The 12,846-nt window shown below is 42.2% G+C and overlaps 1 protein-coding gene across 3 annotated transcripts in view; it reads left to right on the top strand.

Annotated features, from left to right (window-relative positions):
- The window catches only part of lama5 (laminin, alpha 5), a 143,182-nt gene that overhangs the window by 124,533 nt on the left and 5,803 nt on the right, over positions 1-12,846 (top strand). For all 3 annotated transcript variants that reach the window (XM_039799640.1, XM_039799639.1, XM_039799638.1), the window contains exons 61-76: positions 123-302; positions 597-736; positions 1,539-1,695; positions 2,393-2,526; positions 2,795-2,960; positions 3,494-3,628; positions 3,797-3,945; positions 6,290-6,422; positions 7,334-7,477; positions 7,665-7,795; positions 8,417-8,581; positions 8,796-8,919; positions 9,028-9,188; positions 9,742-9,934; positions 10,170-10,307; positions 11,420-11,579. In XM_039799640.1, the coding sequence (XP_039655574.1) occupies positions 123-302; positions 597-736; positions 1,539-1,695; positions 2,393-2,526; positions 2,795-2,960; positions 3,494-3,628; positions 3,797-3,945; positions 6,290-6,422; positions 7,334-7,477; positions 7,665-7,795; positions 8,417-8,581; positions 8,796-8,919; positions 9,028-9,188; positions 9,742-9,934; positions 10,170-10,307; positions 11,420-11,579 (2,410 nt within the window). The remainder of the gene's footprint in view (positions 1-122; positions 303-596; positions 737-1,538; positions 1,696-2,392; positions 2,527-2,794; positions 2,961-3,493; positions 3,629-3,796; positions 3,946-6,289; positions 6,423-7,333; positions 7,478-7,664; positions 7,796-8,416; positions 8,582-8,795; positions 8,920-9,027; positions 9,189-9,741; positions 9,935-10,169; positions 10,308-11,419; positions 11,580-12,846) is intronic.

The following is a 12,846-nucleotide window of genomic DNA, read 5'->3' as shown; positions in this document are numbered from 1 at the left end:
TACGCACGCACGCACGCACGCACGCACGCACGCACGCACCGCACGCACGCACACATAAAAAGAAGTTAGAATTGAAAAAAACCAGCAGCTTGTAATGTTTTCTCTTTCCTCCATCCATCCAGGTGAGCGTGTCGGTGAAGTTTAACGGGCAGTCCGGTGTTCAGGTACGTACTCCGCCTAACCTGGCCGACCTGGCTGCCTACACCTCCCTGAAGTTCTACATCACTCTGCCGGAGGCGGCACGATCCAGGCGGCAGGACAACAGCGAGAAGCAGTTCGTCTTTTACCTCGGCAACAAGGATGTAAGCATCATTACAGCAACACAGAAGCTCATTATGTGTTGATGAACTTATTTTTTTTTTTGTTTATTATTTAAAATTTTGTTTTAAAACTCTCTGAACATTCATGCATTTGATTGGCGCAGTAGCACTATCTATCTATCAACACGGTCCTGGGTGTATTCTATGTTTTGAACATGATTCGTTGGACAGTATTGATTTTTGTAGTTGATTTCTCTCTATCTGGTATTTCTAGTCCAGTAAGGCAAAGACGGTATGGGTTTGTGTCGTTCATGGCTCTCTATCTGGTATTTGTAGTCCAGTAAGGAGTTCCTGGGCATGGCGTTGGAGGGGAAGCGACTGCGCTGGTTTTTCAACATTGGAGGAAAAACTGCTGAGGTGCTGATGACTGAAGACGTCAAGTCTGATGGAAACTTCAACAGCGTAGTGCTGGAGAGGTAAAACACACACACACACACGCACACACACACACACACACACACACACACACACATGCATACACACACACACACACACACACATACATGCATACACACACGCACACACACATTACACAGTTTGGACAATTTGAGTGACTTCACACTACTCAATAGTTTCTTTAAAGAAAAGAGTAAAATTCTTTCACATGAACATTATTTATTATAACATACCAGTTTTTTAGGAAACAAAAAGGAATGAAAATTTGCTTCAATAGATAGATCATTTTATTTTGCCAGTTTTAAAAAAAAGGTACTAAAGGTACGTAGTAACAAAGAACATTGGATGTCCTGGCTTGCCATGCACCTGCATCATCTCTAAATACAAATGAATGTGGTGTTTCCATTGTTCCACCTCCATTACTTTCTGAAAAACAGTAAGTCGATCATCGGCCTTCGGCCTAGGGTGCTCTGGTACCACGTACACTTATGAGCATCCTTATGTTTGAACATGGTGTTTGTTATAGAGTCTATAACAAACACCATGTTCAAACATAAGGATGCTTGTCTATAATATAGACAATCCATGACTAGCACAGAAGTCTAATGGCAAACGACCGCTGGGGTTTAGATCAGGGAAGCCTTTCCTCCCAATCACGCCTCTCCAGGTGTCTCCATTACAGGACTCCATTCAGTTTAGCTCCTTGTGTGCTCAGGTTTGTTTATCCTACAAGCGTGTGTTATCGTTATTGTTTCCTGTCCTTATTCTGTATGAATATATATAATATATATGAATGAAATGTGTCTGTCTGGCTGAATGCAGGATCCTCCAGTACGGTCAAATGTCCATGTCTTCAGAAGCCACTGAGGGGCACCAAGCAGTCAAAGCCGATGTGGATGCTGGAGGAGATCAGGGGCTGCTCAACCTCTTGACCGACGATACAGTCTTCTACGTGGGAGGATACCCAAGTACTTTCAAAGTAAATGCATGGAGGGCTGTGTTGTTTTTTATGTGGGGTTGAGCTCAGTCATGAAGCAAACCCCTTATTGAAGTATATAAAAGTGTCTCCATCGCTAAAATTCCAGTTTACGTTTGTACTGAAATAATTAGACTGTGTGTGCAACTCAAAAAAAGATAATAATAATAATAATAATAATAAACATTAGGGCTGCTAACAGTTAATCGAAATAATAATAACCTTAATCTAAAGAGAAGGTGTCTTCAATGTTTTTTAGGCTTAGGACCGCTACTAATATTGTATAAAATTCCAATGCATATTAAACTGGGCCTACAATAACGTAAAGGGTGGCCTAAGTTGTTCATGTTTCAATATTAAACATACATGTGGCACAATGAATCCTTAAGCTTAACTGTATCCGTGGATGGCTACCTTATTGGCTAGCTTAGCTATAGGCCAGTAAGCCTATCATCAAGGTTGGGTATACATCGAGGTTGGGTATACAGCAAAGATATTCAACAGGGGGCCTGATGAAACAAATTCCAGTGATGTAAGATAAACGAAAGACACTTGCAGAAGAGACAGACAGAAATAAAAAGACAATTTAAAGAACATAAAACATTTTTTTCAAAGATGTTACTGGTTTCGAGAGGACTGTGTTGATGTAAATTGGAATCATATACAGTTCTTTATCTTTATTCTCTTGTTTCTTTTGTAGCCCCCCTCCCAACTCGCCCTGCCTAACTTTAAGGGCTGTATTGAGCTCGGCACACTCAACGAGGAAGTTCTCAGTCTGTATAACTTTGAAAACATCTTCCAACTCAACACCACACAGAACAAACCTTGTGGCAGGTCAGTGCACACTGTTGTCATATGACATATTTATTTAAAATCTTTGTTTGATGTTGCCCCTGGCTTTCTTTCTGGTCTCAGATTCCTTAAAAAAAACTGGTAAATAACCTCTAGTCTGTGTTTATGTTTTTCATATATATATATATATATATATATATATATATATATATATATATATATATATATATATATATTTCCTATAATTGCTCATATTTTCCATTTTTCTTCTTCTTTGTGATTCATAATGGATTGAAATGGCTTAAAACAGATCCAAGCAGGCACTGACTCAGGCCTGGGTGAATGACGCAGCATACTTTGATGGTACCGGCTTTGCCGAGATCCTTTTTACTGATGAAACGGCTCGCATACAGCGCTTCGAACAGGAAGTCAAACTGATCTCACACAACGGAATTCTGCTCCTGCTCCAGAAGGAGGTAAAGACTTTACTCGTTTATCGGTGTTTTAAGCCCCCAATGTCTCCTTCCAGCCAGCGCTGCCTGGAAGGCACTAGGATTAGGCAATGGTTAGGGTTAGGGTTAGCGTTAAGGTTAGGGTTAGGTGCCGTGAAGTCAACGGTCGCAGCACTACCTGGAAGGAGACTTTGGGGGCTTAAAACACCATCAAGCACTTTAGTCATTCATTATTCTCTTAGGTGATCACTTGTTATTGGATGGTTGATGCATTACAACATTCCCTACATGCTGTAACATTAACCTTAGTCTATATCAACGACGTTCCACTTCCAGGATTGCTCCGGAAATTCTGCCAGATGTCACTCATTTTAGGTTGGATGTCCGTCACCTTCCGCTTTCTTTGTGTTGGCATTCTTGTTTTTAATGATTAACACTTTACAACATGAATATGTTGTAAAGTCCCCGCCTGAACTCGTCATCACCACTCAGTTAGACAAAATTTAAGAAAAGATGACATAATTGAGTGTTTCCTCCGTGTCGCTCTCCTCCATCAGAGTCAGTTCCTGTGTCTGGCGGTGCGTAAGGGCAGACTGAAGGTTTTCTATGACTTCAGCGGTGAGCTGATGGATTTGGTGCCTAAAGACCCTTCATCTGATTTACTGAAGATCAGCGACGCCGAACCCAATGCTGTGAGTCTGCCATGTCTCTCTGCCTGTCTGCCTTTGTCTTTCCCATGTGGATTATAAATTGTTGCTACTTTCTATGCACCATGTCCCTGTTGAAGGAATATGGATCTATAGGAAGTAAAATGGCTGAAACATAAGGAGAGAATAACCATTTCATGTTGTACACTGTAGCTGGAGATCATCATCCTGCATAACCAGAACCGTGTTGTGGTGAGGAACAACCGCAACAACCTCTTCACCCTCCAGTATACACAGAGCCTCCCCCAGTTTAGTAGTATCTACTACCTGGGAGGAGTACCAGAGAACAAGATGCCTGAGAAGTGAGTAGTAAACTATTTTATTAGTCCCGATACCATTCTTTCATGATACATGGGCGACCGATTGGATTTGTATCGCGATATTTATTTATTGCGATTCTAGAAGTATTGGGATTCGATAGTATTGAGTATTGGGATTTTCTTTTCCTTCTTTAACAAAAACAAAAGTTGAATAATACACTTCTAGAGACAATATCATCATGAGACATTTCTAACAACTAATTGTTTTCTAAAGAGAACGCACATCACATGTGAGTGTTAGTCACTCAGTCTGACATTTGTTTCATTTGTGAAGAAGAACATAACGTGTTATGGTACAGTACCGTATAAACAGAAAATATTTATGTGAATCATTGGTAACAGAGAAAAAGTAAAAAAAAATAGATTCCAGGAAAAATAATCTATTCTAAAAATCGCAAACCGCAAATAGATCCCATTACATACGATTTTTGATTCCTATTCCATTTAAGCTGATAAAATGGCAACAGTGTGTGTTTTTCAGGAGGAGTCCTTCTGCCCTAGTCTGGCTATCAGCAACCAAGCTCAATCTTTTAAGATTGAACATTAGTCTGGGGAGTCTGCTCTGTATTTTCTACTGCACAAGAGGCGTGATCAACGGGTATAGTTCAAATGACAAATGTACGCTGGAAATTGGATAGTCCTTCAACCAATCAGACCAACGGTCTGGGTGACGTATAGCAGCAACAGCGGCAGCAACAGCGGCATCAACGTGTTTCTGCGCTTCGGTGGCCGCCATGTTGAATGTAAACAAGAAGCTGCTTATTCTTATTCTTATTCTTTATTTATAAAGGACAACACACATTAATCAACATTTCTGTAAATGTGCCAGTGTTAGCCAGCCGGCTAATTTTCAACTGTAGTCCTTTTGGCCAGATGATTTTAGACCAAAGCAGCAGGAAAGAGCAAGACATTAGTACAGGTTAAATTATACAGACAGAAGTCAACAAGACACCACACAGACAGCTAGAGCATCAGAGAAGCTATCTCTGCTTGCCATGCAGAGCCGCAAGAAGCAGCAAAGCACCAGCATATCTAAATGTCAAACAGCATTCACATTTAGTACAAGATATTATGCGAACATATGATAGTAAAAAATAGTTAAAATACAAATTAATTATTCATACATATTCAAGCAATGCAAAGCAAGCTAAGTTTAATACCTAGCAATATATCAAAACATTAAACATGTTAGCAGAAGGTTAGCAATACTAACAACATTAATATAAGAAATACTAAGAGATTAAAAATGTTCACAAGTCTGACTATCCAAGAGCCAGGTCTTGAGACTTTGTGTGAAATTATGGTAGGTGGTGGAGTTTCTTATTTCATTTGGTAGAGTATTCCACCTATTAGAAGCTCTAACAGAAAAGCACGATTGACTAAAGGAACTGGACCTGTAAGGGGTTACACAGTCCCCTCTCAGAACAGACCGAGTGGTTCTATTCTTAGAGTTTTTTTTGTTTAATAAAATAATTGAGTGGAGGAGGAGCTTTATCATTTAGGATCTTGAACATTAGACAGATGTCATTATATTTAATTAGATTTTCCCAACTAAGGATCTCATATTTATTAAGAATTTTACAATGATGATAATTATTATGCTTTCTGTCTAGCACTTTGAGGGCCTGTTTATACAGAGAAAGAACAGGCTTAAGGGTTGTATTGTTTGCTTGCGTCCAGCTTGTCATACAATATAGTAGATGAGGAATAATCATTGAATTCAAGTATAATTTTGCTGCTGAAGTTGTTAGGCAGCTTCTTATATACCTAAAATTAGCAATATTGTATTTAGTTATTTGAATTACTTTTTTTACTTGTTTTTGCTTGGTCGCTTGTCTGTCATCCATCCATCCATCCATCCATCTTCGTCCGCTTATCCGGTGTCGGGTCGCGGGGGGAGCAGCTCCAGCAGGGGACCCCAAACTTCCCTTTCCCGAGCAACATTAACCAGCTCCGACTGGGGGATCCCGAGGCGTTCCCAGGCCAGGTTGGAGATATAATCCCTCCACCTAGTCCTGGGTCTTCCCCGAGGCCTCCTCCCTCGTCTGTCGTGATCGTGTTAAATCCGCCAATAGCACGCCAGGTGGATAAGCCAGTTTGTGATTGGTTCCCGCAAATTTGTTACGGAAGCAGGATAGATAAACGTACAGGTTTCCAGCCTGAGCTGCAGGGAGGAATCAAATCGCCGGCAGATCGGTCTACTTCTGTCCCTAATTGGCAACACAAAATATCAATACAGCTTTTTATTAGAAAGAACTGGAACTTAAATTAGTTAAAGAGCTGTCTGTCCATAAGGATGTTTAATTCTGTCTCTGTCTCTTTTCAGGTTGAAGTCTCTGTTTCCGAAGCAGGGCTCTCTGAAGGGCTGTTTCAGGAACGTGAAGGCCCTGAGCTCTCACATCGACCTGAAGAGGATCACCAGCTCTGGAGTCAGTTTCGGCTGCGACAGTGACCTGCTGGTGAGAAAACACAGTCCATCATTCAGCTTGTACAAAGAGTAGATTCAATGCAGCGTTGTATAGTAGGGCTGAATGATTTAGAGAAAAAAATCAAATTGCGATTTGTCCGCCAGATATTGCGATTACGATTCGATTTGCGATTACGATTCGATTTGAAAATATATATATATATATATATATATATATATATGAAAATAAAGAAACCAAATGTTAAACCAAACATTCAACTAAATATTAATTTATATAAAAATATATTAATCACGATTAGCTAATCGCATTCTATCAAATCTGGATTTTGATTTGAAAATGATTCACCGTTCGGCCCTATTGTATAGTGTAGAGATCAATGGTGGGGGACCCAGTAGTCAAAATGTGGAATAATTTATTTTCACTATAATTCCATCCATAAGTAACACAATGACAGAATGTATGACTATTTTTGTCATGGCTTTCATAGACTTTCTGTAATAAAACATCTATTACATCTTCCATTATCTCGGGGGAATTACTGGAATTGTTGGGTCTTTGTAAATTAGTGTGGTCTAGACCTACTCTATCTGTAAAGTGTCTTGAGATAACGCTTGTTATGATTTGATACTATAAATAAAATTGAATTGAATTAAAAGCAAAAATCCTATCAAATGGGGTGCCTGGGACAAAATCCAATCAAATGGGACAATCCTTGATGTCAAAAAGATTGAGAACCACTGGTGTAGATAACCATATCATCTGCAAACAAATGAATGTTCGCAGACTTATTGTTCCTTTGGATATTGTTTGATAACTTAAAACAGAGCAGGTGCTAATATGAATTTAATACTGACTTTGTGCTGATGTAGAGAATGCTAAATAAATGTAAACACAGACAATAACACAGTATGTCTTAACCCACTGTGTGCGTTTTCATGCAGGTGGCTCGGGAGGCTCATTTCTCAGGTCAGAGTTACCTGGACATGGCTCTGACAAACATTCCCACCCTCACAAACAACTTCTACATCAGCTTCAGCTTCAGAACCGAGCAGACGGAGGGACTCATGTTTTACCACCATGATCAGGTCGGACGAGCCTCCCAACTCTTCCTGTTTCCTCTCTTTTCTCTTATTCATAGCTGTCTTTCCCGCTCCATAACTTGTAAAAGTATCTTCCACAATGTTTTCCTTATTGCTGCTTTGGTCTATGGGATTTCCAAGTATCATCTTCTTGCATGTTGTGTCTTAACCTCTAGCTGCCGTTTGTGTACAGGAGGGAGTGTGTCAAGTGTTTTTGCACGAGGGCAACATCGTGGTGAGAGCTGGAAACAGTGAGATAAAGACGCAGAAGACGTACAACGATGACAGCAGCCACAACATTGCTTTCTACAATAACATCAATGGGTAGGAGGACTGTGCTGCTCTGTAAAACTCCACATAAAGCTGTTCTTGAACCTTGGTACAAACTAGGGATGTCCTGATCACAGTATCAGAATCGGATCGGGGATTGGAATTTAACCCGTCTACCTCCGATCATTTAAATCAGCTTGTAGTGATCAATGCCTTTAATCACACACGCCCAGCACCACAAACGCACCGCCGCACTGCCTAGATGCCGGCACTTTTAAAACCAAGATGGTGCGGCCACAAACCACTGTCTGTCCGTCTTTTGTAGTCACCCTGTTTTTTTACAGAAACGGATTACTTAAATACTCCACGCTTCTTCTGCAGCGGCCGTTATTCCCTGGAGCCGACATCGATAAACACGATAAGAAAATCAAAGATTGACTATTAAGCGCAAGAGGTGTCAGACATATTTTAGTTACTTTGTTTAATTAGTTATTTTTGGAAAACGAAAAACGGTGTGCAGCTCTATTATCTGGATCGGGACGCGGTATTGGCAGATATTCAATATTTAAAACATGGGAGGGGATCGGGGGGGACATCCCTAGTATAACTGTAGTTGTAAAGAGGCAGCATGCATTGCTGAAATCGGTGCCGACTGTGCGATTGTTCACCCTCCAGGATGCGTGTGTACATGGACGACGTATTGGAGAAAGCCAAGGAGGGCATCCGGCTGGACAGCAGGGGGGGTGTGATGACAACAGAGGGAAGCACCTTCCTGGGAGGAATCCCCAACCAAAGCCTCGCCAATCTCACCGGATGTATCCGAAATGTTTTCATCAGGAGGTGAGAAGAGAGGGCAGCAACAATTCAATTAATTTACAGTGTCAAATCACGACAGTTATGTCGGGATTCTTTACACCACTCTAGAATTTACAGAGACCCAGCTTAGTTCAAATACTTGTTTATTTGACGTCCTCTTACAGGGTGAATTTTACACATTAAAATCTGCTGTTGAGTATATTTTAGGTTGAAAAACGTGTGTTTCTCTTGTCTTCAGGGACACCAGTCCTCAGATGGTTTTGAACCTGCTGAAAGCGCAAGACAACGTCAACGTTCCTCTGAAATGTCCCGCTGCCAAAACACCTCAGCAGATCGTCGCTGCCCCGAGCAGCAAAGACAAGGTATACACACACACACACACACACACACACACACACACACACACACACACACACACACAAATAAAAGAAAAAGAAAAAGAAAAAGAATAAATATACATTTTGTCTCAGTCTCAGGGAAAGCCCAAGAAGCCGTCGAGATCTCGCAGCCGTAACACCAGGGAGTCGTGTCAGGGCGCGCCGGCGGACGGGGAGGCCGGGGCGACGCACTTCAGCGGCTCCACCCACAGTTACCATAGATACGACTCTCTGCCCAGCCCACTCAGCTCAATGTGAGTAGGAACGCCAACTCTAGATAAAGTTTACTCTCTACTGGAAAAACCTTTCCCTCATGCAGAAAACGTTGATTATGTATGTATGCATGTTTTTAGTCCTGAGATATTTTGAGTTAGTGTCTCTCTTATTTAGCCCTGCTGTCTCCTGCTGGGGGGCTATGACGCTCCACTACTTTGGCCCCGGACTGAAATATCTCACAACATATATATCACGTTTGTCATGAAATTTGGAACTCATATCTGCCTCAGGTTGAGTTGTGATTACTTTGGTGATCCTCTGACTTTTCCTTCCTGCCATGATCAAGTCAACATTTTAGTTATAATTGAGAATAGTTTATTAGAAAATCCCTGCAACACGAGGAACATTCCCATCAGCCTCAGCTAACGAAATTAGCATGTTAGCATGCTACATGATGAACTCGGATTAAAAACATGGTAAAGAGGAAATAAAACAATACAAACTAACTGGCTCCTAAAAGTATAAAGTGCCAGACTGAGATGTTCTGAAATGTTTGAAAGTTAATATCCGATCCCCTCTCTCTTCCTGCAGGCCTCACATTTCCATGGCGGTGAGGATCAACTCCTCCGACGGTTTGGTGCTGTACGTGGCCGACGGCCAGCGCGGCGGAGCGGTGATGTCACTCAGCGTGTCGGACGGCCACCTGCTGCTTCTGTTGGACGGAGGAAAGAGGAAGGTCAGCCTGCGCAGCCACAAGAAGTACAACGACGGCCAGTGGCACACGGTGAGCTCTGCATGCATTGCACCTCAATCGATGGGACATTTTCATTGCATCGTTTGTATTCTATATTCTGTTAAATCCAGGAATGAAATAGATACACTCACTCTGTCTGGGTAGGATCCAGTAGTGGCGTGCGATACCGCAATATTTGGTATCGATCCGATACCAAGTAAATTCTTCCGCCGCCATTTGTCTCAAACACGTAACCTGCCCTGCCTCTGTCCTTCTGCCACCTCAGGTGTTCCTGAAGCGTGAAGGAGAAAAGATGAGCCTGATAGTGGACGGTATCAGCGCTCAGTCCAAGAGGTTCCCCGGAGGAGACAGGACTCGTCTGGCCGGGCCTTTATATGTGGGAGGAGTCCCGCCCTCGCTGACGGTGAGACGTCCAGATCACATAGTCTCTCACACACACACACACACACACACACACACACACACACACAAACGAGTCAGCTACATGTCTGCATGTGATAGCAGCTACGGACAGTAGTAACAGTGTGGTTCTGGAAGTAAACAGCCCATAGATTTTCTCCATAAGGATTTAGATTATCAGCCATGAGGTCTGAACCATCCGAGGCAGACTGACGAATGTTTCTGCTAGAGGTCCGTATGAAATCAACCTGATTTTAAGATTATTATTATGGAGAAATACTACACTACCCACAATCCTAAGCGTAACGGCAACGTCTGATTGGTGGAGCTCGCTGTATTCATGGAAACGTTTACCGTACCACACCGTGCCGTTTTCAACATGTTTTTTTTGCGCCGAATCAAATGATTTATGGCCATGACTCATCTGGTAGCTGGTTGGCTCGGTGCCAGGCGTACACCTCTTTGTATCAGCAATTTTTGAAAACGTCAATGGAACAATTGAACTGGGGGAAAAACACAAAAGTGGGCGGTCACTGTTGAGCTCTGTACTAGAGCTAAATAATAGCTCTGTATTAGAGCTAAATAATAGGCTTTGTTCTACTACTTAGTTCTACTGTAATTCATGAAAAAAACTACATCTGGCACTGTCATTAATTCAGTCAATTAGAAAATCAATGGTGGGATTATTAGTGTTATTAGTTATTATAAAGTTTTGCTCATCATCTTGGGAGGGGAAAGAGCTGCAAAGAATCGTTAATAAAGAAGTAGAAGGGCATGCCCTATCTCACAGTGGTAACGGTCCTACTTGAGGGGGTGTTTTTCCCCATTATTTCCACAACAAATGAATGCAGCACAAAGGACCTACATGTATCTTGCAAAGTTATTGAAAATGAAAAATAGTGTATCTGCCTCCTTGACTAGGATCTGGGATATTCACTGGCCAATGCTACACCCTTCCACCGACTAAAGATCGGAGGCTGTAGTTTCCCCCCAATCCTGCTGAGAAACAAACAATCAAACGGACAGACAAACTGAGCCCAAAACATGACCCTAATATTCAGTATTCTTCATGTTTTGTAATGAATCTGTGTGTGTGTGTGTGTGTGTGTGTTCCAGGCTCCAGGCTCAGGTGGTTTCATCGGCTGTGTCAGGGACCTGACGCTGAACCAAACCCCCGCAGGAAGCCCCGCCCACAGCCAGGGGACGGTGCCCTGCTTCCAGAACCCTCTGCAGCCCGGAGCCTATTTCTCTGGCCAGGGAGGACACATCGCTATAGGTACTTATCCTCGCTCTTCTCCTTTCACTCATGAGCTGCGTTGGAAACCGGTCCCTATCAAGGAAAAACTATATACAGTACAGGCCAAAAGTTTGGACACATCTCATTCAATGCGTTTTCTTTATTTTCGTGACTATTTACATTGTAGATTCTCACTGAAGGCATCAAAACTATGAATGAACACATATGGAATTATATACTTAACAAAAAAGTGTGAAATAACTGAAAACATGTCTTATATTTTAGATTCCTCAAAGTAGCCACCCTTTGCTTTTTTGATAGCGCTGCAAACCCTTGGTGTTCTCTCAATGAGCTTCATGAGGTAGTCACCTGAAATGGTTTTACCTTCACAGGTGTGCCTTGTCAGGGTTAATTAGTGGAATTTTTTGCCTTATTAATGGGGTTGGGACCATCAGTTGTGTTGTGCAGAAGTCAGGTTGATACACAGCCGACAGCCCTATTGGACAACTGTTAGAATTCATATTATGGCAAGAACCAATCAGCTAAGTAAAGAGAAACGAGTGGCCATCATTACTTTAACACATGAAGGTCAGTCAGTCCGGAAAATTGCGAAAACTTTGAATGTGTCCCCAAGTGCAGTCGCAAAAACCAAACTGGCTCACATGAGGAATGCCCCAGGAAAGGAAGACCAAGAGTCACCTCTGCTGCTGAGGATAAGTTCATCCGAGTCACCAGCCTCAGAAATCACAAGTTAACAGCAGCTCAGATTAGAGACCAGATGAATGCCACACAGAGTTTTAGCAGCAGACACATCTCTAGAACAACTGTTAAGAGGAGACTGCGTGAATCAGGCCTTCATGGTCAAGTAGTTGCTAGGAAACCACTGCTAAGGAGAGGCAACAAGCAGAAGAGATTTGTTTGGGCCAAGAAATACAAGGAATGGACATTAGACCAGTGGAAATCTGTGCTTTGGTCTGATGAGTCCAAATTTGAGATCTTTGGTTCCAACCGCCGTGTCTTTGTGCGACGCAGAAAAGGTGAACGGATGGATTCTACATCCTGGTTCCCACCGTGAAGCATGGAGGAGGAGGTGTGATGGTGTGGGGGGGCTTTGCTGGTGACACTGTTGGGGATTTATTCAAAACTGAAGGCATACTGAACCAGCATGGCTACCACAGCATCCTGCAGCGACATGCCATCCCATCCGGTTTACCTTTGTGTTAGTTGGACCATCATTTATTTTTCAACAGGACAATGACCCCAAACACACCTCCAGGCTGTGTAAGGGCTATTTGACCAAGAAGGA

Source organism: Perca fluviatilis, chromosome 5 (assembly GCF_010015445.1).
Source record: "Perca fluviatilis chromosome 5, GENO_Pfluv_1.0, whole genome shotgun sequence".
Taxonomy (NCBI): domain Eukaryota; kingdom Metazoa; phylum Chordata; class Actinopteri; order Perciformes; family Percidae; genus Perca; species Perca fluviatilis.
Note: the sequence above shows the minus strand (reverse complement) of the source record. Positions and strands in the feature narration are given on the sequence as shown.